Genomic DNA, 25660 nt, shown 5'->3' with positions numbered 1-25660 from the left:
GGGTAGAGGACAGGGATCCTGCCAAATATCCTACAATGCACAGGATGGTCCCATAACAAAGGGTTATCTGGCCCCAAATGCCACAGTTGAGAAGCCCAGCTACTACTATTTTCTTTTTATTCCTCCATATTAACTAGTACCAGAATTGATGGTCAGGGGCTTTCTTCCCTACTAAATTGGAGTGCCTCAGGAACTGGAGTTCAGGGTTATTCTCTGCTCTACCCCCAGCACTTAGAGGAGTGCTGGGCACACTTCACTTTCAAATCTTGCCCCACTTACCCTTGCCTTGAGAGCCCACAGCAAATTAAAGATGCCAGGTTCCAACTAACAGATGAACCTGAGAAAGAAACAAGTCAATTTTCCAAATGAAAACAAAAATCTCTTTTATTAATGAGTGTACCTACAAAAGAAACTAGTCGCAAAGAGTGCCTCATCCCTCATGCACTCACAAAATTATCTTAGTGATTAGTGATTGGCTATTAGTGAAAGATACGTTCTGCTACCTCTTAAAAGCGTGCAAATTTTCCCAAGTTTAAATATCTTACTTATACCAGTGTCCTAATGTCCCAAGACAGATTGCAGAAAATGGAACCTCAATCATCTCAAAGGATTGAAAACAAAACTCAATACATTCCACAAGATAGATGTATTTATAGAAAAGAATTAAGTATTAATACTTCCCCTTCCTCCCTTCTCATCTGTTCATCCTATAGTACATATTATTCTACAGTATAAAATTAGCCAAATTACCCAATATCCACTTTTTCAAAAAAAGATACATTATCCCCCCCCATAAAGTACCATATAGCAAAAGACATATGAATGCAATACCATTGAAATTATTTACTGAGCACTAAGGCTAAATCTGCTATTACTGCAAACTCAACCCCGCCCCCCCAAAAAAAACCCTTTGCGTTTCTGTAGTGTTTTCCACTTTTCAAAGACTTGAAGTAACATAACATTGGAATTACTGCTATGACACCAATATAATTTTGGAAATAATTATGCCTGATTACATTAGAAAATGTAGGCAACAAGAAAGATTTACCCTGTCATCCAGTTTCTGTTAAGACTAGAACCCAAGTCCTAGTCCTACTTCTGTGTATTGTATCACCTCCACATATCCTTATATATCGTTTCACAGAATGCTACTGGGTATGCCAGTAGTCACTATGTTCATGGGTTTCAAGCAAGTTTCGGAAATGCTAGATGAACAAAGTTAACCAGATTCCCAGAACTTTCAATGTGCCATCATAAATCTCCGGGAAGCATATGAAGAGTGTAGCTGTCATAATTCAAAGTACCAGCTACAATCAGGGAACAAACGTGTATGCAGGAAAGGTGAGGACAAAGGACTGAGGGGATGTAGCACCATTTAACTGGGCATTGACTATGTAGGAATGCCATTCAATATTGCCAGGTCTTTTCAGAAAAGCTATAAATCCAGAGTTTAATCTGAAATCTCCATGTTTGTGCATGTCACCTAGAATTTAAAAGAAAAACACTGCAGTTTAAACAAAATTTCTTGGGCCAGATAAGGCCTTGGTCCCATTTAGAAAACCCAGTATATCAGGTTTAACAATCTTATTTGGCCATATAACCTTTATTCGGAGGTCCTGTCAACTTCCTAAAACTCCGCAGAAAAATGTCAAAGAAGTTGTCTTCAGAAATAAACATCTTGCCCTCCTAGACCACAGTGGTGCAACTCTGAACCGTAAGAGGAGTTATCTCAGGGTTTACTCAGATTGAAATTAATACCCAGCCTCCTTAACTGTTAATGTAGCAATGCCTCTGGTTACTAAAAATATCCTCACCGTTTGCCTTTGCTTAACTCTCTTGGAAAAACAAAAAATCTAATTGAACTGTGAAAAAAGGAATAGCACTAAAATAGTTTTTGCTATTAAAACAAACAAGCAAACAAAAACAAAACCTTCATCCTTCCAAAACAATTTTAAAAATCTCAGTGATTTGAGGACAATTTAGAATTTTGATTGAAACTAGTAACACTCTCAAACAACACTAAGATATTTGCAAAGTAACTTTTCTAAAGCAGGACGCCATTTAGCCTTCTCCCTTTTTTTCTTCTATTTATTTCTACCCTGCCTCATTCTAAAAATTAGTTCAGAGAGCGTGACAATTGTCTACACAAGTACTTGGAACGGTGGAACAGAGGTAGCAGAAATAGCATGCAATAAATTATATGGCAAATGATTTTCTTTCTCTGGTATCTTCTTGGTCCACTCACTACCCTAGTTTCTTCAGCTAAAATACCCACCCTGGGTCCAGGGAAAGCCTTAATACCATATATTTCCAGAGCCATGTGAAATCAGATTTACGTATAATGGTGAAATCACATGCACTTCTATTTCCCCATGTGGAAATAAAAACCTGTGTACCCCCATGATTGAAAGCCTTGAGGAACCTCAGAAACGTAACATTTGGAGTTACAAGGTAAAAAAAAAACAGAGATAATCATGAAATGCTTCCAAGTGAAGTCCTTTAAGTCCCAAATCATATTTGCTGATTTTAACTCATAAGTCTTATCTTTTTGACGATTTTGGTGACCAAGGTGGTAGTTCTTCTCCTGCCTCACCAATGAGAATTCTTGATGGATATAGAGTTCATATGATCCAAAGAGAATATATAATTATAAAGTGTTCGTGTTTGGGAGAAAGCTCTGCAATGACCAGAAGATTGAAATAGCTTTAGCATAAAAAATTAGAACTATATGATGCCCAATGACTGTACACATGTGAACTAAAGTCACTCTACCCAACATAACTGACATGTTGGAATATCATTTGAAATTGACAGAAAAATTATTCTAGAGCTTAGAAGAACTCTGACATGGTGATATCTTGTCACTTTCTTCTGCAATCAAGGGCATAAATCCTTAGAGAGAGCCACTGGGTCTTAATCCATGACGTAAAGATTGTCCTCGATAATGTAGATATTGTCTTCTGCTTGGACACCCACTTCAGCTGCACTTTGCAAAGCTCCAGTCTGAGAGTCGTTCAACGAAACCATGCTACAGAAAGAATAATATGAGTAAGGAAAAGCAGACCACTTCTAAGGTATGATGAGCACATTTGTTTACATGGAGGCAAGGCCAGGTATTTGCAACTCCCTCCCAGAGCCCTATGAAGTGAATAGGAGATCTCTATTAAGTTGCAAGAGAGTCTGTTTAATAAGCAGGTAGAAAACCTAAGTATTCTCCTTGAGAAAACTCTTGTTATAGAATATGAAAATTGAAAATCTAAGAAGACTGGTATCAGACATCAAATTGAAGTCCTAAATCAAGATGCATATTCTCAAGGGTAGCTAAGAAATGGTTTGGCTCTTGTTTTTCTAACTGTGGATTGTATCCTTCAAGAGAGGGTTATTAAATCTATTTAGTGGTCTATAACCTGCATTTAGGATAAACAAAGAATACAAAATATATCAGAACATATTGGATACCTTAAAATAGTATTGCTTCACATAAGCATGTACTGGATCATGGTGTCAGAAACCTTAGTGTGTCTTAATGATCCAAATTTGAAAGCCATGGGCTAGCTTTCTTGCATAACACATGCAGTAAGTGTACAGAAAGGTCGTGTGTGCAATTTTGATATAGCTTCTATTTTATAATTTGTAGAGAGTGCCTGTTTTTATTACCTAAGCCTGCCCAGAAATGATATGGAACATACATACTGAGGCTTCACTCAGCTCTGATCTTTAAGTGATTACTCACATATGTGAGGTTAGGTGAGGACAGTAGCTTAAAATAAGTCAGCGTGACATAACTGCAAAAGAAAGAGAAAGAAAATGAAAGAAAGAAAAAGAAAGAAAGAAAGAAAGAAAGAAAGAAAGAAAGAAAGAAAGAAAGAAAGAAAGAAAGAAAGAAAGAAAGAAAGAAAGAAAGTCATGAAGAAATACCTGGGTTTTTAAATATATTTTATAAGATTTTCTACAATAAATATTATCTTTTATGATAAAAAGTCAACCTTTAGAAAAATTTAGCAGTGAAAGAACAGAGATTAGCTAAAAGGAAGTGCTATGTTCTGTGTTTTTCTGCCTGTCAGGAGTAATTTCTTTCTTCCATTCTTGGAAACACATAGTCAAAAACTTCTGTAAGTTATGGATGCAGGACTCTAAAAGACCTAAGACTGAGTCATTTACCTGCTGTGTGGTGTGACTTGGATGTCACTTAACACTTCTAAACCTGTTCTCCAGTATGTATGCTGAAAATAATAGCACCTATCCCATGGGTGTATTGCTGCAACACACATAGCTGCAATAATAGAAAGTCAACAACGTTTATGGAGCACTTACAATGCGTTGGGCATTGTTCAAGATGCATTCAGTAGACTGGCTCATGTAATTAACTCAGGTCTACGAAAAACTGTGTGCAAACATCCAATGAAAGAGAACTAAGAATAATGTGTGGCAACCTAAGAGGGAAGGATTTTGAATCAAAGACTTTGATTTAAAGCCCAAGCTGTTCCAAAAGAAGCAAGCTTACTTGGATTTGGAAGTAAGTAGTGGATTCCTGTTATTACAACTATTCCAGTAGATGACCGCAGGGCATGGATGCATAAAGGGGATTTAAGTTTTAATTGGGCAGTAGGATGGATTTACAAAAATTGTAAATTCCATCGCCTATTAGGCCAGATAACCAATGCAAGTGAGCAGATCAGGCTGGGAATGGAACTGCAGGGGAAGACAGGAACTGTCAAGAGCCGGAGGCACTTGTCCCTACCACAGTGCCTTTGCACATCTTCAGTCTGGAGTTTCCTTCCAGATCTTTGCAGAGCTGCCTTCTGTTTCTTCAGGGTTCCCTCAAATAGCCCATTACCTTGCTCAGTTTCCCCCCATGGCATTTGTCTAGAAACATTAAAAGGCCTGTGTTTATTCACTTATGTGCTTTCTGTATGTTTTGTTCATCTCTTTGAAATGCAGTAGACATTTAATAAACAAAGCACTGAATGAAGTTAAAGAACAAACCAAACAACTCATTCAAATGCTCCATCAAACAAAATTTGTGATCTCTTGCTCTAAGAGGTTAAGATTGAAGTGCTCCTTCTGTAGCAGTTATGGCACAATTCCAGAGAAATATAGAAAGTTAAAAATATCACTAGAAGTTGTGGGTAACAATAGAGGTGCTCATTAAACTAGATTTTTCAGGATCTAGGGTATAAAATGAAGAGTTTAGGATAAATAGAGGAGAAAGAGAGAACTTTTCTTTATTTTTAGTAGAGTAGAAATATCAAAAGGTATTGACACAACCCCTTTCAAACTTACTTTAGTTGCTCCAGTTTGTTTCTTATGCATAAATATTCTAAATTGGGGAAGAGTCAAAGAGAAAAATAAACATGTCAGCCAAAGAGTTCATGAGATCTTTTTTCAAACAGGTATATTGTTTCTATTACTTTACTATGAACAAAATATGTACAGAGCTAGAGCCTGAAAAAATAAATTTAAAAGAAAGAATGTTTAAAATAAGAAAGGAAAAAAAAAAGCCAAACTGGATGATTTCTGAGTTACTCAGGCAACTCATTTTTAATCAGCAAGACCCAAACAAATTTCTTAGTATAAAGTATCTCACTTTCATTAATGGTTTAGTGTATTTACCACATGCCTAGGCTTACTTTAAAGCAGTTATTAATAACTAAATTTCATTTTAAAAAATGAATAATTGTACTTCTTTCGTAGGAGTTAGGCTAAACACACACACCATATACACACACTGCACACATAACACACACACATACACCCAAACAAAACCTCGTGAAGCCCTTCTTCTAGCCCTGGCCCTGAAATCAGTTTCCCTTCCAATGTTTCATTTGTCTCTCCTCTTAAATAGGCCTTGTAAAAGAAACTCAGTAATATCACCCCTCACGGAGACAAAAATCTGGTTCCTGAGCAGAGTAGAAAAGAAGTAAACAAATCATATATACTACAATGGTTTGTTGCTTCCAAATTCCAAGTCTACCCAAACATTCTCATTTCTTAATATTTAATTTGCCTCTGTAGAATTTATATTGCATCTTTCACTTTATAGGTCAATAATTAAAAAACAAAAGAATAGTTTAGAAAACAGAAATTTATGTGAAATCCCAATCACGTGGCATGTGGAACTACTTGAACTCAGGCAGTTTGCCTCTAGAACCCTTGCTCTGTTCCCTTATGCACAATCTCAAAATGACTTACTTTTGGTAATCACCACAACCAACACGGTGAGCAATACCACAGCAGTAATGCAGATGCCAATGTAGAGTCCCTTACTGGTGGTCATCCATGAATTTTGTGCCAGCGACACATGCTAAGGAAACATCAGTGGATCAGAAGAACATCTTTTTAGAGTTATGGGTAGAAGACATTCCTTAAGGGGCATCTAGGTGGCTCAGTTGGTTAAGCGTCTAACTCTTGATTTCAGCTCAGGTCATATTGAGCCCCATGTTGGCTCTGTGCTGGGCATGGAGTCTGCTTAACATTCTCTCCCTCTCCCTCTCCCTCTGCCTCTTCACTGCCCACCCCCCACTCACTGCCCCATGCTCTCTCTCCCTCCCAAAAAAAAAAAAAAAAAAAAAAAAAAAAAAGGAAGACATTCCCTAAAATAATATACTTGGACTCATTTATCATTATTGGCCCTTGGCTATTTCTGGATCAAGAAGGGTAAGACCAAGTGATTGAGGTTGTAAACATGGTGAAATTCAAAGAGCATTTAAAATTTGAAATGTATTTGGGGATGATAGAAATGTTTTATATCTTGCATGAGGTGGTATTTACATAAAAGTGTGCGTTTGTCAAAACTCAAACTATATGCTTCAAATGGTATACTTTATTATGTGTAAATTATACATATTTTTAAAAATCAATAAGCTATTTCTACATATATATCCTTTGATATTAAAAAAGAAAACATAAGTTTTGTTCATATATGAGTTGACCTAGTAATGCCATCTGAATATGCTCAGGTATTGAATTTGGTCCTTAATTACAGTTCTTATTTTTTAACTATATCAAAGATTCTATGTCTACATACATTGACTTGAAAGTAGGTGCTCGCAGACATGGCCCTCATTAACAACCAACGTGAAATGCTGTCAGTTGGGAAAAAATGCAGAAATTTGTTTGAACATCTTAGTGCAGTTTGTAAAGGATCACCACCTTCTGGAATAAGGCCAAAATATGCCAGGCATCACACTCAGCCTTTTGCATAGCTTAGTTCTAATCCTAGAGAGATCTCTGAGGGTAAGTATTCTAACAGAAAAGAAGATCAGAGAGAAGAATCAAGTCTCTTCTCGTAAAAAAGTTTAATCTCTGGAGTCAGGATCCCATCTCTTTGACTTAGTTGCTGTGTGACTCTGGACAAGATATTTAGCCTCTCTGAACCTCTGTGTTTGTGTCTGTCAACTACAGATTAAACAGGGTTCTTTGGAAAGGTACTTTTAGGTACTCCCTGATAAATACGATGAGGAAGATAGGGGATAGGGGAAAGTACTTAGTGTTTGAGCTTAAAGGGGTAATAGCCAATGTCTGGGAAGGAAGAGCTGTTATTATTTTACCAGTGGGGGGTAAAGCCATTAGCTGTAACATGAGGTTGCAGGAGGCAGGCTTTGCTTTTATTTTTAAAAGTATTACATAAAAACTGCATGTTCATTTTAGAATGTGTAGCTAAGCATGAAAAAAGGAAAACTAAAACCAACCATAACCTTAACATCCAGAACAAACACTATTACCATTTTTTATTAGATACTCTTCTAGAATTTTATCCTCCTAGTGTTTTTCTTAACAGAAACAATTACTATATTCAATATATGCTACTACATACACACACAAACTGTTTTTAACAGTTCCTTTTTTCATTTAAAGATCAGTAGTAACTGTCTACCCATGTCAGTAAATGCACTACAGTGACTAGATTCTTAATGGCAGTATGTGGGTACGCTTAATTGACTAAATAATTAATCCCTTACTATGGGATAGTAAGGAACCTTTGTTTTTAACATTTTAATGATTATAAATAGCACCATGAACATCTTTTCTCACACATCTTAATGTATTCATTCAATTGTCTCCTTAAAATAGAACCCGGAAAACTGACCTACTGAGTCAAAGTAAATGCAGCATTTCAAGATATGTGGGATATCTTTTTTTTTTTTTTTTTTGTGGGATATCTCTTAACATCCTTAGAGTCAAGACACAAAAGACCCATGATTTCACTACTGCCTGTTGTGAACTTACTTCTATGTCCTTCTACTTGCTGCTAAATGTACTTGTCCTATATGTAACTGAGGTCAAGAATAATCTCACCACTCAGAATGTTTGTTTTCTTTTGTTTTTGATCCAGCATGGGCCTGGCCATATAGCAATAGAAGAATCATTTACATGGTAGCAGTACCAACATTTAGCAAGTATATACAAATTCAACCCATTCTATCAGTCCCCATGCAACACAAGTTGTTAAAAAATTTTATATCACTCCTATATAGTGTTCTTGTTGTCACTAACATATACAACATAAAGCCATTTGACCTCACACTTAATAATCCCAACATGCCTGAACTTGAATTTCTCTTACCATGGCTGTGTTGTCATTTCTCACTATGTGGGACCGAAAGGATTATTCTCATCCCTCAAACTCTTTTTATTTGCTGTTTCTAAGAGTTATTTGCACATACTAAAAAGAAACTTATTTCTCCCAGAGGAACCAAAACAAAAGGTCCTATTGATAAATTTGTCTAATTTATTTGCAAAGATGAGACTTTGATGAGCATCATGAGACTAGGACCCCTTAGATTTTTCTTAAGCTCACTGTGGAAAAGTATAAGAACACCTTTCTAAGTGACAAATTTATTTAAGATGTTAATACCTTAATAAGTCATCATATGGGGTGATTTATATATAGAAAAACTCAACAGTGACCTCAAAATTTCTATAAAGGATGGCAATTGGGTTAGAAAAGAATATGAGGGAGGATCTGCTTAAACATGTTCACTGACATAGTATTTTTGTTTGGGGTGGCCTCCACTCCATTGATTGAAAATGTGGTTCAAACTGGTCTACCCATATGGACTTTTCAAATTAATTAAAGGATCCCTATTTAAGAGTCAAATACCTTTCTTCTTTTTTTATTCTAACTAGAAAGAATCAACCTGTGGGCTAGTCTTACAGATATAATCTCTAAATGTAACTTGCTTCCAGGGAGACACAAGTGAATCTGGCTAATAAAGAAGGAAGAAATATGCTTACAGTTTGATTGTTATGCCAAAGGCCATCTGAAGACTGTGTCACAGTGCCATTCCCATCTGCTCAACAAGAAAGAAAATTAATTATAATTACAAAAAATATTGAATTTTCACTGTAGACACTAAATATGTTCACATTGCCTTCTGGTGGTGAACAAAAATTCGCATAATAATTTGGCCAAATGCTGCCAGACATTGCAAAAGTCATACCAAGTTACTAACCTGTATTAATTTATCCTGTAAGGTTGTGTTTCTTGACCATTTTACCATGGACCCTTTAAAATGGACACTTTGTCTTCTTTATGGAAAAAAAATGTATGTATACACAAAGTTTTATGTACAGTTTGAGGGGAAGTACAGAGGCCCATTCTTGAAACTGGGTTAAGAACGCCACTTAATGGTAGGTAGTCAATATTTTCATGCCAGCCAGCCAAGAACCTGTCAATGAGTGCCCAAAGGCCATATGCACATCCAAAGATCAGGACCACTCTATTCCAAATGGACATTACGTTGGTTTTATTCAGAATATGAGTAAAATGTACTCAGATATCTAAAACAAATGGCATATACTCTTACATTGTATGCCAGACTTTGATCCAGAAGTATTTTATAAAATATCTGTTATATCAGCTGTGAAACTAAGATATATTATACTGCCTAAAATCCTAATATAAAAGGATATAATGCCTCAAGGTTTTGAATGTTCAAATTTTAACATAGTTTTGAAGACTATTTTGTAAATATAGCTAGAACCCCAAGCTATAACAGTATCCATCTCATAAAGTAGTCAAATTAGATGATGTACTTTAAGGCTTAACACCATATTAGATAAATATTAGCCATTATTAATTATTACGTTATACTGGAAGGAGCAGTGGGGAGAGAGACACTATCCAACACACCTCCCAAACTTCATGTCCTTCTATCATCATTAACATCTGGGGAGGAAGGCAACATCTTGCCCATGGGCACGCAGCTACTAGTTGGCAGTTAAATTGGGAGCTCCTGTCTCTAAAGCAGAACTATTGGGCTCCCTAATCTAACAATGGTAATAAATGAGACCTGCCTTAGTGAGATAATGTCTGACAGTTTCCTGGCATATACATCTAGCTAAAGTGGGTGGTGGGCCATATGAGCCCCAAAATCCCTTCCAGACCTAACCAAAATTCTTTGCTTCTGTTGAGTCTTCAGTTTGCTAAGGCTGACACAGGCACAGTGAGGATTTGGCTTGAGACCCTAACTATACTGCCAAGGTGGCAACAATCACATAAGTCACAGGGGACACAGCTGCTCCTATGTCTGTTCCACTCTGGAAAGCTCTACCTTGACCAGGTTTTAGTCCCATGATTCCCTATTTCTATGTTCTTCCCGTTCAAACCTTAAAAGCATACAGTGCGGCTGCTTCCTACTGCTGTTGCCTTGTGTTTCTATTTATTTTCACTTTGTTTTTGTGCCCAGAAACAGTTCATACTAAGGATTCTACTTTCCAAACCAAATGTCACCATTATCTAATCCCCATTGAAAAGATCTCTCTGTGAATCTCACTTCAGGTCTATTTTAGATTAACCAGCTTCCAGGAATGATTGGCAAAAGGTAAGCCACACAGTGAGGCCCCCTACAGATTGGCAACTCCGGAGCAACATGAGTCATAGACATGAAGGAGGAGGCTTGCAAGGCTGGACCTTGTTTGCATTCAGCACAGGCCCAAGCACACATAAACTGGCTCTGCAGTGCAAAGGGGTTCGGCATGTAACATTCCCCCAAATAACCACTATAGGTAACAGAATTATTTGGGGAAAATGAGAAGATTCAGCATCACCTTTCCCTACCACAGGAAAGACAGGTCAATCTTAGGTTTCAAAAAAGTAAAGATTATATGAGACTTGCCCACAATGGGGACAATAGGAAAAAATCGGAGAAGGGACTAGACAGTCTCAGTGGACGTCCCTGTTGGTACTGGTGCTGATGTACTCAACCCATCTCAAAGTGCCCATGTGCAAGCCTCACAGGGCAGCAGGGGAGCTTCCTAGATGTATGTAGGGTCTGGGTCTTTGATGAAGCCTGAATATGGTTGACCAATTTGGTCTGGATACCAGAGGGCTGGATTTAGTTGTTTTACGGCTCTGGCCCAAGGGAGCAAGTCCACTAATAAGTCTGGAGTCACGAGCAGTTCATTTAATTAAGAATAGTGCTATGCATGTGGGTGTCCCCAGATCATATAAGCTCCCTGGGCCAGTTAGGCATATGGATTCCAGAGATTCTAAGAGTCACAGTTGCTATTGTATCTATTACTTACCACCTTTGTACTATGTCTTAGGTTTTTCACCTTATTTAATCCTCAAAGCATTCTACGAGATCATAGGTGTTCCACCCATTTCATAAATGATCAAAACAGGTTCTAAATGGGTAAGACATTGTTCAAGTCACATGGCTGATTGGAGTGACCAGTATCAGCATTCATGTCAAATCTGCCTTATTCCAGAATATGGGCTTTTAACAATGCATCAGGGTTATTAAAATGTGAGGACTCCCAGGCATCCAGGAACATAAATGAAGTTACCTGTCGGGCAAGAGTACAATGGTGAATTGGTGGGCTGTGTCCTGCTTGTTTTCTGCAGCGCAGTAGGCTGGATTTCTGCCGTCTGCATTGCAGAAGATGAAGTAGCTACTGGAATGAAAAGAATGCAAGAACTGTGCTGTCTTCTAAGAGAAAAATTCCCATCCCCAACAAAAATAAAACACAAAATAAAATTCAGGAATCACCATCAACTTCCTGCAGGGTGCTCTCCCAGCCATCCCCTGAAGGCATGCCTCTCACCCACCCACTTCCATTCCTTCCAGCTTCCTCTTAGAAATGTATTCAAAGATGGACTTGAGGTACTACACTGCCATCTAGGCATACCAAGATCATGAATAAATCTAATCTAGCAAACTATCCAGAGAGCTTATCTGAATCTAGGATTATTTCACACTTTTTCTACTCCTAGGATTCCCCCTAAATGTCCAAAGCTTTAAACAGTGCACCTTACATAGGACATCCAATTAAGCTTTTGTTCTTGTTCACTTTCTTGGGAACAGGGTCTGGGAGTTTGTGCTAATTTGCCCTTCCTCTTTCACAAGAGCCCAATCTAGATTTCCTGGCCTTATTCAGATTCCTGATAACCCATGCACACATCTTTCCATAGAGATGCACATATGGATCAGCACAGAACACATAACTCACAATTTCTAATTCCTTGAGGTCTCTTCAAGGTGACAACATTGTCCAATGTCTGAACCTTGGTGATAATTAACAACTCTCAAAGCCATGTTCTCGGTATATCTTGACCTGGCTCCTTCTGCAGTGGCATTCAGGTCACTTCTTTTATATGACTGATTTCCTGTGTTATCTGACTCATCTTAGGTTTTGCACCAAAACGCTTCACTAAGAGTTTTCCCGTACAGGGCTAGGTTTCCCTTTCCTTTCTAAAATCACTCCTTTATTTTCCATCAGATATCTCACCTTAGTGCAGCACTGATCACTTGTCTATTTGTGTATTATATTAATATTTTAAATATTGCATTTTTATATACTTTCCTTTAGCACCACAAATTTTAGAGCATGTCAGTGATGCCTGCTGAACAAGAATTCTTAAACTTGGGCTTTTCTTGCTTTGTGTTAGTCTTTCTATTTTCCCTTTCCCACAGTGGTCCTTGCATTTCAACATTACCCTTTCTCGTGTTCTGAACTATTTCCCTGCTTCTCTCTAATGCTCAAATATATAACAGGATGTAGCTCTGCTTAAGAACTAAGAACAGGACAATACAATTAAGTCAGGTGATCAGAATCTTTATTCAACTTGGATCTGTGCAAAAGACCTCTTGGGCTTAACTTTTTTTTTCCAAGTTTCAGTCTTAGCAGGCATCTTTCTTTTCTGTTTTCTAAAACCTTACATCCAACCATTCCATGAATAGTTAGGCAACTAGTATGCACAAGAAGCCCTGAGTACAGAAGAGAGTGGATGTAAGGATAAATGTCTCCACATTGGATCTGTTCCAATGTGCACCTCCTTCCTGTTCAACTCAACTCAAAATCATGAGAAAACCATCAAGACAAGGATAAGGCTCAATTAATATCATCCCTGAGGCGGTTACATGGACATATGAACCAATACTTTTCTTCTGAATCTTTGCTTTAAACATGCTGTTCGCCAAACCAAGTCCACTAATCCATCCACATTTGCAGGCACAAACTAAGTATTACAAGTTAAATCAATATTGAGAAAGTCAACAGATTCCCTAATGTGTTCAGTTGCCTTGAATAGAGCTATTTTTCTTTACAAACTTTTATGGCCTTAAAATCCCAGTTTTAACCTAAAGCCCTCTCTTCCCAACTCAGCTCAAAGCCCCAATCCTTCAGATCCCTTCTGATTAAATATACATAGGGTTCAATGGGAGTCAAGGGAAATCAATATGTTTCATCAGATTTTTCTGGCTAAGAGGTTGTGACATCTCTGTTACTCCTCAGAATCCAGTGCTACTCCAAGGGGTCAAAGAGTTTTGAAGGCTTTAAGACTCTCTACTGAAAGTTATCTCTTTAATCCTAGAGATAGAAGATTTGAACCTAAACTTGTCCTCAGAATGGCAAGCTATTTCTCTACCTTTAAATCAAATTATTCTCCATTTGTATTAAATCTAAGCTCTTATTTATCAGAAGTTGGAAGTATGAACCATGTGGCCTGAACAACAACAACAAAAAAAGTGTAAGTTCTAAATCCCTGAAGTCTTTTAAACTGATGTTGACTTTTTCATCAGTATAAATAGCATCTTTTGCTATTTCTATGCTACATAAATAAGTTAAAGAATGCTGAAAGCAAAACTGTGTAAGTAGATTGATTGCCCAGAGAAAACAGGGTAATTGTATAAAGGATTTTTCAGTGAGGATGTCAGATAAAGACAAATTCATCCAAACATAAGCTCAGTGCTCATGGTAGAAGGCACAATCCAGTAGTTAAAAGCACAGGCTCAAAATTCAAATTAATGGAGAATAAATCCTGATTCGAGTAGTTTCTATCCATATAACTTGACACAATGAACTCAGATTCTGTCCCTTAGTTCTCACAACTATAAAATGGGATGGAATTATACCTTTAGTACATAGGGGTTGTCATAAGGATTAAGCAACATAATATTTGTAAAGCACTTATCATGGTTCCTGTCACATAGTGTGAATTTTAAGTTCACTGAAATCTCATCTTCAAGTGGAGGTCTGGCTTCAGCATGAACTAAATGATCTCTACTCAGAGCTCCTTATAAAGACAAAAGTTCATTAACCTGACCCTCATTCCCTCGCATTCTCTATTCTTTCCTCAAAAACCTGTGCTCGACCGGGCCAAATCCACTCATCTTCATAAGATGCCTAAGATTAATGGTCTGGCTTTGCGAGGGAGGTGTTGGTAATAATGAATCCCTTGGAGAATCTGACCAAAAGCTATGAGTTTCCTTGTTCTAAAAATGTTTATATGTTTTTAAAAAGTGCATATAATTTAGGACAGTTCCAAGCCCGTGTTTGGAACCCAAGTAAGAACCCTTAACCTAGATTGTGCTTCTGCCTTAACACAAGGTCTTAGATGGTCTACATCCTCTCATTAGAAGACCTCTGGGCTCAAGGAACGTTTGTTTACCTGGCTTGAGGTTCTGCATGGGTGCTGGCGTTGAAGAGGTAGAGGTAAAGACCCTAGGTGATGTTGGAACACTGGTGACCTCAGCTGGAGTTAGAAATCAACATGAAAGCAAGGATTAATCAAGCAGCAAGAAACAAGAGCCTTGTGCTGAGCGAGTGTACCATTGCAGTCCCGAAGCAGTCTCTTCCCTGAACTCAAGAGTGTTTATCATTGGCCAACTAGAATCTGTGACAGAGGACTCGAGACATACTTACAAAAAGGAAACATCTGCATTAAAAGGTATATATTTGGGGAGGTTCAGAAGTGAAAAATGTCACCTGGGATTCGCATTGAAGCACTTTGAGAAGACCAGTCATGCATACCAGATTTCTGTATCTTCATAAACATCTGTGAGGGAAAGAAAATGTCTAAAGCGTGGAGCTGCCTTTGCCCTCTCCATGGTGAGTGGCTAAGACTTCCACAGTAGTTCCCAGGCCTCAAACACTTACCAAATAAATAGCATTCAGTCCAGTCAGTCTTGAAGGTAATGACACAGGGACCTGTGTCTGAAGTAAGGACTGACTCGCACCCATTAGCATATGCTCTATAAATCACACAGATGATTTATACATTTGGTAAGAAGGGAAACTAGGCCTTTTATGATTCCTTATCACCTAAGAGACAACAACAGCTAATAATGTTGACTCTCCAGAGTCAGCAGTGGTGTAGAATTCCAAACTACTTAGCAAAAGTGTGAGAGCTACCCAGATGGAGCTAAAACCCAAACACAAGAGCCTGAACACAAGGCCTAGCGCAAAAGCACACTAATGAAGGGCTGAATCAAGGATGTATACTTTTGATCTCACTAGGCACCTTTTTTCTCTGCAAGAAGTTTCCTTAAGTTTTGACTTGACTGACTACAAAAGAAAACCCCTATCACTAAGTAGGGGACAGTTGATTTGAAAACTTTTCTTTCTGAAAGATCTAATTTAATTTAGAATCTAAAGAGGAAAAACTTTTTTTTCAACAAATATTTGTATCTATTATATGCAAAGCATTAGTCTAAAGCAGAGGTCAGAATTTTCTGGAAAGGGCCAGATAGTAAATGCTTTAGGGGGCACTATGGTCTTGGGGGCAGTCACTCCACTCTATCCCTGGGGAAGATGCCATTGACAAAATATATCAAATGGGTGTGGCTGCCTAAATAAAAATTTATAAAACAGCAGGCTAGTTTTGTAATCTGATTTAGACCTAGGGCTACAGTTTGCTGACCCTGATCTATGATGTAGTTAGAGACTCCCAAAAAGAGTACAATCCAATCCCCTCCTTCCAGTTTCAAATCTAATCTAGAGGGGAAAAAGCACACATGCAAACATTTTGATCAAAGGAGTGTAAGGGGGGAAGCCTGGGTGGCTCAGTGGTTGAGTGTCTGCTTTTGGCTCAGGGCATGACCCTGGATTCCCCAGAATAGAGTCCCACATCGGGCTCTCTGCATGGAGCCTGCTTCTCCCTCTGCCTGTGTTTCTGCCTCTCTCTTTCTCATGAATAAATAAATAAAATCTTTAAAAAACACACACACAAAAAAATTGTCTAATGAACTTGGTTTCTTTAGTGGTAAATATTTTCCCCAGGCAAAAGCTAGGAAACTGTAACTGTAGATGCTGGTGGAAAAAAGCCCGAACAGAAGCTTCAAGAGTAAGCTCAGTCTGTGAAAACCGCAAGCAAACTTAAGCAAAGAATTGGTTATTGGAGGCAGAGTCTCCTTGGCTCAGTTACAGACCCTCTTCCCACTTGACAGAGCATCTGTAAGTGCTCCCCCTTTAAAGATTTTCATAGCACTTTACAGGTGTCCTACTAATTTCTCATTATGCTAATTCTTAACATTCAACCAAACCAATAATAAATTTCATTAATCCAAAAATGTAATCACGCTCTCTCCTCCACATGCTACTTCCTTGCATCTGTCTAGAGCAATCAATTATCACTGGCCTCTTTTGGCTTCCCTAAATTGCTTCCCACAGATGCGTTTCCCCCAGGGTCAGCTATTTTCTCCGTCAGAACAGACCATCTCACTTGTCTTCACAAAAGAAGTCAAGTCCGTAAGTTGGGAGATTGCAAAACTAAGTTCCTCTTAATTTAAAAGAAGAAAGAAAGACAGACACGTAGTTTATTAAGGCCACAAGTATTGGGTTCTGTTGTCACTACCAGAGCTTAGTGGAAGGAAATTCGTTAGGAAGGAACACCAGAAACCAGGAAATCCTTAAGAATCCACTCTGTTCATCCAGTGATAAAGAAAATGAGGATGTTCACATTGAGACTGATTTTTGGATTTCATCAAATTCTTAAAAGTAACTGGTGAATGGTTATTGTAATGTAAATGTTTTCATATTGCAATAAGGTCACTTTAATTTTTAAAGGAGCAATTTTGTGATATGGTATGAAATATGCGTCAAAAAAATCCCAGGCAGGGCAGAGGGAAGGGTGGAACTAACTATAGCTCCCTTTACAACGTATATACAACTAGATTGACTTGACAGTTCTTAGAGCTGGGTGCTATACCTACTTCACAAGACCTTATATTGTATTCCCTACTTTGAAATTCTCCAAAATAGTTTTTAAATGTTGAAGACATTTAAAAATCTCCAAAACAGTTTTAAAATGTTAAAGACATAAAAAATCAGACATAAAAGGACAGTTCTTTAAGTGGAATAAACTCAGCTTGATAAAAATGTTCACTATATTTCACAATGGAACTCTGAATGCTGTTATGAACCAAGTAGCATTTTTTAAGACCTGCTTTAGGAGATAGCTTGCAGACTGGGAAGATTCTCAAGCCTACCATCTTGATCAAGATTGGTCTTAACACTTCATTTTATGCAAATAAAAGTCATTCTATTTTCCAACAGTTACTGAAAAACAAGATTGTAAGAACCTCCCCTTTCCCTATTTAAAGAAAGCTACTACCAAACAGTAAATATCTCAGTTAACCCACATGAAGTGATCAAAGGAAGAAGGAAGACAAACTCACCTGGCTTTATCTCCAATGATAGGGTGAGTTTCATGTCATTGAACCACCCCCTGTGCTCAACACGGCAACAATACTGGCCACTGTCAGTCTGGGCCGCATTCTCTATAGTCAAAGACACATCCCCTTCTGAAAGTTTTCCTTTTAGCTTATAACGCAGGTGCTTCTGAAAGGTGACATGGGATCCATTAGTCCAGACTATTTCTTCTAAGCAATGGGAAATAGGACATGCCCCTCTGCCCCAGCACATGGTTGTGACTCCACTAGCTGTTGAATAGGTACAGGGTAGTGTGGCAGGATGACCCACCACTCCATTCACTTGAACATAAGAAACTACAGCATCTGTGAACAAAGAGAAAATAGAACATGAGAGCAAGATAGAGACCAACCATGAAACAGACTCTTACCTATAGAAAGTAAGCTGATGGTTACCAGAGGGGAGGTGAGGGGAGGGATAGATGAAATAGGTGATAGGGATTAAAAGTGCACTTACCATGATGAGTACTATGTAATGTACACAAGTTTGAATCACTATATTGTATACCTGAAACTAATATAACACTGTATATGAACTATACTAGAATTAAAATTTAAAACTTAATTTAAAAAACTATTAAAAAAATAAATAATAAAAAACTATTATTGTCTTAAAGGCAGAAGTCTAGTAAACTCTTCAGAAATCAATAAAAAATAAAAATAAAAAACTATTATTGTCTTAAAGGCAGAAGTCTAGTAAACTCTTCAGAAATCAACTTTTAGAAAATCGGTTTCTAGGGGCACCTGGATGGCTCAGTTGGTTAAGCATCCAACTCTTGGTTTCCGCTCAGGTCATGATCTCAGGGTCACGAGATCAAGCCTTGCTTTGGGTTCTGCACTCAGTGCAGAGCTGGCTGGAAACTGTCTCTCTCCCTCTGCCCCTCCCCCTGCTCACATACTCTCTCTCTCTCTAAAATAAATAAAATCTTTTAAAAAAAAAAAAGAAAAGAAATGAGTATCTAATACTTCTAGGAGGAGCTGAGGTTTACCAGGGGCCTTAGGATCAATCTAAAAAAAAAAATCCAGGGATCCCTGGGTGGCGCAGCGGTTTGGCGCCTGCCTTTGGCCCAGGGCGCGATCCTGGAGACCCAGGATCGAATCCCACATCAGGCTCCCGGTGCATGGAGCCTGCTTCTCCCTCTGCCTGTGTCTCAGCCTCTCTCTCTCTCTGTGACTATCATAAATAAATAAAAATTAAAAAAAAAAAAAAAAAAAAAAAATCCAATAGGGACCCCGTCTCATAAACTGATAACAGCCCCACAACTGAGCAAGGCCCACATCCCCCATGAAAAGAGAGAACTGGAAAATACTCAGTCATGTACTAAATCATCCCACTTAAAAAACAAGAACAAGAAGTCTCTACTGGAGTGGTAGAAGAAAAACCCTGTAGTGCCAAATGCAGTCAAGGTAGCCCTTAAAAGAAATCTGAAATTTACCATATTTAGAATTGGGCTATGATATTGGGAAATGCTCTGGAAATAAAAATGCTCATAATTACATAAAGTAAGAAACAGACTTTTTCCCTGAATTCTTACATATTTAGTTTTGCCTAATGTCACCTGTGGATGACAAATATAATATATGCTAATTATAAAAATCAAGTTATACAAGCAATAATAAGAAATGAGCTTTCCCTCACAATCTGACTTCTGGAGATTATTGTTTTTAAAATTTAAGATTATGTCTATTCCTAACTTTCCCCTCTATCTCATGGAATGTTTTGAAACAAAATATTTTTAAAAGCAATAGTTGCACATAATTTTTAAAAAATCAAATGACACAAGATAGTTTGATGAAGGGCTGGTCTCCTTTCCATCTTCTCTCCATCCCCTCCATCCATGGTAACACTGTTACCCTGTCTCACTTTCACTTGAGTAGTCCATACTTACACCACTCCTTTTTGTTTGTTTAAACACAAATGTCAGGATATGACCCACTATTCTGCATTGTGTCTGGTTCAGTTACCCATGGATTTTGCAATTCGTAGCATTTTAAGTAATTTCTTCTGAGCAAAATTTAGTCCAGTTCTTTGTTCACCAGCTGACCCACAACCTTCCACCAAAGCCCAAGCACATCCATCTTCCTATACTACACACACACACACACACACACACACACACACGCATGCACACATCTCCTACACTCTCCTATCCTCAGGGCTCCAGCCCACCTATTCACTTACCCGTCAGAAGTAGTATGAGGCTGGAGATAGCTACCCAAAGTTGCATGATGGTGATGGTCTGAAGGAATGAGAAAGCAGACTGGTAGGTGTGCCTCTCACCAGAAGGTCTTAGAATAAGTCTTAACTCTCAGATTGCAACTTCTCCTTTTGTGGTGACTGGGTGAATCACATGTGCCTGCCCTATTAGCGATGAGAGATCAAGCACAACTGCGTTAGGTCTCAGGTATCCCCAGGGGTGGCTGAGGGTTCTGCACCTTCCAACAGACAGGGAAAGCCATCTTCAGAACAGCCCCTTATTTCCCAGCTCCTTCCCCACCGAGTCCAAACTGAGTACTGATGCTGAGATGGGATGAGGAAGCAAACAGGAAAGAAACCAGAGGCAGGTTCAACGACAGGGACATCAAAGACTAGTCCTCACTTACCCTTGGCCTCTGAGATGAGAGGCAATGGGCCCTGTGGTGAGTGCAGGGTACTCCTTGTTTTTTCACTACACTGAACCTTCTCTAACTTCAGTCATACTGTCAAGTGTGCAAGAATTAATCAAGAACGTGAATCACTGCCTGACCATTCATGTTACAGGAAGCAATGACTCAGATCACACATCACTGAGTGATGTCAGCAGAATGTTTCAGGAAGCAGATTCTGGAGCAGGCATGGGTTCAGATCCCCACTCTGCCACCTGTGAAGCTGGGTATCCCTGTGGGTTACTGAGCTCCTCCAAGCCTTAATTTCCTCATTTGTAAAACAGCATGAAAAATACTTGCTCTGATGATGTACTCTATGTTGGCTAGTTGAATTTAAATTAAATAAAAAAAAAAAGACTTGCTCTGTCTCCCTCAAAGGATTGTTATAATGAGCAAAAGGGATGTGGGAGACCTTTGAAAATGAAACCTAAATATGCATTAACGCTAACCAAGGTTTTTGGAGAACTTACTGTGTAGCAGGCTCTATGCCAAGTACCCACATGCACTTAATCCTCACAGACACCCTCAGGCAGGTGCTGCTACCAACCTCATTCATGGAAGAGGAAACTGAGGTCTTCTGACTTTTGCTCTTAATTATTAAGCCATACAAGTATGTGTAAGCCTGCCTTGTAGTTCATTAACTGCTCTTTGGGTCTAAAGATTCAGTAACTTCCTCCCAGGGAGGCATGGATGCTCCATTTCTAGGCTGCTGGCAGCCTATCATCAGCTTCATAGAGACATGGATGATGCGCTGGATATTCTGTGGTGATGGGTCCTTTGCTGCCTGGGAATGTGAACCCTGGACTCCAACAGTGTCTGCACTTGGAAAAAGACCTAAAGCCTGATGCTACAAACTAGTGGCTTGAAGACTATATTTGACCCACAGAAGTACTTTGTACCATGGTGTTTAAAAATTCATGTCTTGGGCACCTGGATGGTTCAGCAGTTGAGTGTCTGCCTTCGGCTCAGGTTGTGATCCTGGGATCTAGTCCCACATCATGCTCCTCACAGGGAGCCTGCTTCTCCTTCTGCCTATGTCTCTGCCTCTCTCTGTGTGTCTCTCATGAATAAATAAAATCTTTTAAAAAATAAAAATAAAAATAAAAACTAATGTCTTAATTAATGGTCAAGATTTAGAAATTTAGAGGGTGTGAACTCACCTTTTCAGCTTTGTTAGGAGATACAATTAGATGGCTGTACAGGGCCTGTACCACTCAGTGCCCTTAGAGTGTGCCCTCTCAAGCCTGCCCCTGCACCAGCCTTCTCTAGGGCGGGTGGGTGAGAGGGCGCATCAGTGTCTGAAGGGTCCTGGGTAGAGGACGCTCTGGCTTTCAACTCCGCTCCACCTCCATGAATACCAAGTTCCTTCCTGTTACTGGGACTTCACAAAAACTATCCCTTGGCCTATTTGCTGAAATTCACCTCCTCCATAAAACAGTTGTACTACTTGTAATACAAGTAGTATTACTACTTGTAATAGCTTTCCTAGCTTTTCAATGCCACCCCTTGAATTCAATTAGGTAGCAAGATGAGTTCTCACAAGGGAAGCATTCATTTCTGGACACCCACTTTGCTCTTATTCTCCACTTTATATACCTGGAGGGAAAAATATTGACCCTACCTTGACCACACCAAAGGTGGGGATACAAATTTCGAAATGCCTCACAAAGAAGGAGGTCATATCTGATATTTATTTTGGAGGCAAAATATGTTATAACCAGTTTTTTTATATTCTGAAACTCAGCCAAAGCCCAGCAGATCAGTGATAAGGATTTTTCTAATTTATTCAATCCTACAAAAGTTATTATCAATATATGGAGGCTAATGGGACATGATTCAATAAACTAAGAATGAAAAAAATCCAGGATTATGCAATCAAGTGGAGAGACAGGTAAGTAAGCAATAAAATTGGGCAGAATGATGTAAATGGTAAATATATAATCAGACTGTGTCACTCTTCCCCTTACAACACTCCCATGGCGGTCTCAGAAAACAAAACAAAACAAAAAAAAAGCAAAAGTACTAACTTCCTGCCCATATTTACAAAGTCCCCCAGAGTGGTCTGGCCCCTGCCTACCTCTCCGATTTCTTCTCCATCTGTCTACCCTGCCACAGGGCTCCAGACACTCGGGGTTCTTTCAAATGTGTCCCCATGTTAGGCCTCTTCCCCTCATGGTGCCCTCTGCCTAGATCTCCAATCCTTTACACCATCATTTTGAGATTTCTCCTTTTCTTGTCAACCTCTGCTAAAATGTCACCTTCTCAGACATCCCTCTGGTAACTCTAAAGTAGCCAACCAGTCACCTTACTACACTATTTCAATTCTCTAGGCAGCATTTATTACCTTGTTTCCCTTGATAGTATGTGTGTGTGTGTGTGTGTGTGTGTGTGTGTGTGTGTGTTGTCCATCCTCCCTCTCTCTTGTACTGTTCAATAGAACTTTCCACAAAGATGGAGTTATTCCAACATGTGGGTGTCGTGCAACATAGTAGCTGCTAACCACATTTGATGAAATGTAACCAGTACAACTGAGAAGTTAAAAACAATGTTAATTTTATTTTAATTAATTTAAATTTAAATAGTCATGCACAGATAGTCTTGGAAAGTACTCAATTCTAGACAGTAAGCTCCTCTAAGACAGTATTCTTACTGTATTCCTAAACTATTGTAAGGGACCTAATTAGTATTGATTAAATAAGCTAATGGAAGCATGAAATCATGCTGGGTAGATCATTCCTTGACTGGGGGAGGTAGAGGTGAGACAAGAGGGAGTGGCAGAAAAATCCCTTTAAAAAGTGATATGTGAGGTTCATCGTCAGAAAATTGGGTAAGGGGCAGATAGTGTTTTAAGTAGAAGAAATAATGAGCAAGAGCCATAATAGGGGCACAGAATTAAGGCTCCGAGATGTTAGTTGACCATACAATTTTGTAGGACTGAAAGTTTTGGCAACTCCATCTCCTACAACAACCTCTATTGTGTCCTAAAAGGCTCCCAAATAGCATAGTGTTGTTCTGTTTTGTTTTTAATTTGAACTCTACAACCTCCATGAATCACTACTCTTTAGTGCCAACGTTGTGACTCCTTGAAGAATACATCCCACATCGAGGGGTAAGGCTCAAGGGGTGACAATGCTCAGGCACCAAACATGAATGTCCAGCTGCTTACTGTACCTGAGAAGGAGCGCCACTGCAGGTGAATAGAAGTGACAGCATCAGGCTTACCTTTGGGAAGGACTCTGTAGCTGCTAAGGTGAGAAGCATGAAGACCTGTCAGGAGACTTTTGTAGTGTGTCGGAAGAGAGGAAGGAATGATAGCGGATAGTTCGGGCTCTGAATGTTTTCAAAGTAGAGAAAACAGGATTTCCTACAGGATATGAGGTGTAGGAGCTTCAACATGACTCCAAGGGATTTTGGCCTGAACAACTGGAAGAACTGGAAGTGCCACCGAAACTGGGAAAGCTGCATGTGACACAGGTTTGGGAGGAAATAGTCTAGATTTTTAAAAGTATTGAGTTTCAGGTAGCAGCTGTTGGAGTTCAGGAGACAGATCCAGCACAAAGATACATACTGGGGAATCATTGGTATAGAAATGATACTTTAAAGTCAGGAACCTGGGTGAGACGCTCAGGGGAATGCTTGCAGCTCAGGACTGAGGCCTGGGACAATCCCCAGAAGGCTGAAGAAGAGGCTCCAGCACACAAGTAGAAGCCAAGCAAGAAGGGAAGAGGAGACACAACAAGTAAAGGGGATCTTGTCAAGTGAAACACATGCATCCAAAGAAGAGGCAATGATCACAAGTCACAGATTCATCTACAGAATGGTGCGACCTGGGAATCGCTGATAACCTTGACAAAAGCAGTTGTGGTGAAGAGCAGCCGAGTGATGGTTTACTCTCCTTAGGTATGTTATGTCTCAGAAAAAAGAAAAAGAAAAACAACATTTGCAAGGGAAGGGAAAATTTAGAGAGCCTTGGGAAACAGGGAACTCTTTCAAGGAGTTTTATAGGGAAAAAGAAAGAGAAGAGGGAGATGGATAACAGAGTCAGGAGAAAGATTTTTTAAATGATAAAAATAGGGGTGCCTGGGTGGCTCAGGTCATGATCTTGGGGTCCTGGGATCAAGACCCGCATCTGCTCCCTGCGGGGAGTCTGCTTCTCCCTCTGCATATGTCTCTGCCTTTTTTCAGTGTCTCTCATGAATAAATAAACAATCTTAAAAAAAAGATAAAAAGATAAAAATAGCAGCATGTGTGTATGATCTCGAGATGATCCAGAAGAGGAAGAAAAATTGGTTTAAGAAAGGAAAAATTTATAGAGTAATGGAGAGATGAAATCCAGGGCCCAAGCAGGGGATTTCAATTAAACATGACCAGGGCAGCATATGCATAAGAGCAAATGGACTAGGGACTATGGTAGGACCATCTGGCAGCACTGAGGTGCCACTGGAGGTAGGAGTCATGAAAATGAGACCAGCCCAAGAGTCTGGTAGTGTTCTCCAGCTACTTGCAGACACAGGCTATGGGGGAGGAGTAGGAGACTCCATATCATCGGTGTATGCCTTTTTTTTTTTTTAATCTTCTCCAGTATCTCTCTCTAAATAATCTAATCAAGTGTCTCTCCCATTTTAAAAGCATCCAATGGTGTACCAGTGCCAAAGTCCAAACTCTGACCACTGTCCACCCTCCCAAGCTGACCACACCCTTCCACCCCAAGCCTCGCCCAACTCTAACTACACTGAGCCATTTGTATCTGCTAATTTTCATAAGCCCAATAGTTTCTAACACACAAGAGATGATTACGAAACCTGCAAAAGTCAGAAGACAATACTAGGCACTTCTTTGATCATTACATCTTATACAACTAGTTATCTTTTACAGTTTACAAATATTTTTACTTTACAAATCACAAAAGTCAATAAGCCAAACTGCTAATGTAGCTCTACTCTAGACACACATATTCCCATGTCCATAATATTATATAACGCCCATTTCACAGATGAGGAGAGGCTCAGCAAAGGCATGTGTTGACTCTAAGATCACACAGCCTTCAAGGAAGCCTAAATAAATATGGCTTCCTCCAA

The 25660-nt window shown here is 39.0% G+C and overlaps 1 protein-coding gene across 6 annotated transcripts; it reads right to left on the bottom strand.

Moving 5' to 3' along the window:
* Positions 1-357: 357 nt before the first annotated feature.
* HAVCR1 (hepatitis A virus cellular receptor 1) lies at positions 358-24142 on the bottom strand. 6 transcript variants are annotated; one of them, XM_072824375.1, is made up of 10 exons: positions 20541-20698; positions 20119-20298; positions 17904-18242; positions 14897-14980; positions 11794-11901; positions 9238-9293; positions 6193-6304; positions 5284-5320; positions 3734-3785; positions 358-3028 (listed from the first exon to the last, which is right to left on the bottom strand). In XM_072824375.1, the coding sequence occupies exons 2-10, from the start codon at positions 20162-20164 to the stop codon at positions 2978-2980; spliced, it is 885 nt and encodes a 294-aa protein (XP_072680476.1). In that variant the 5' UTR covers positions 20165-20298; positions 20541-20698; the 3' UTR covers positions 358-2977. The 6 variants fall into 6 exon arrangements, with proteins under 6 accessions (XP_072680476.1, XP_072680474.1, XP_072680473.1 ...); XM_072824373.1 differs by lacking the exons at positions 3734-3785; positions 20541-20698 and adding an exon at positions 23805-24142; XM_072824372.1 differs by lacking the exon at positions 3734-3785.
* Positions 24143-25660: the final 1518 nt, after the last annotated feature.

The sequence above is a fragment of the Canis lupus genome, chromosome 4 (assembly GCF_048164855.1).
Source record: "Canis lupus baileyi chromosome 4, mCanLup2.hap1, whole genome shotgun sequence".
NCBI classification, from domain to species: Eukaryota; Metazoa; Chordata; class Mammalia; order Carnivora; family Canidae; genus Canis; species Canis lupus.
Note: the sequence above shows the minus strand (reverse complement) of the source record. Positions and strands in the feature narration are given on the sequence as shown.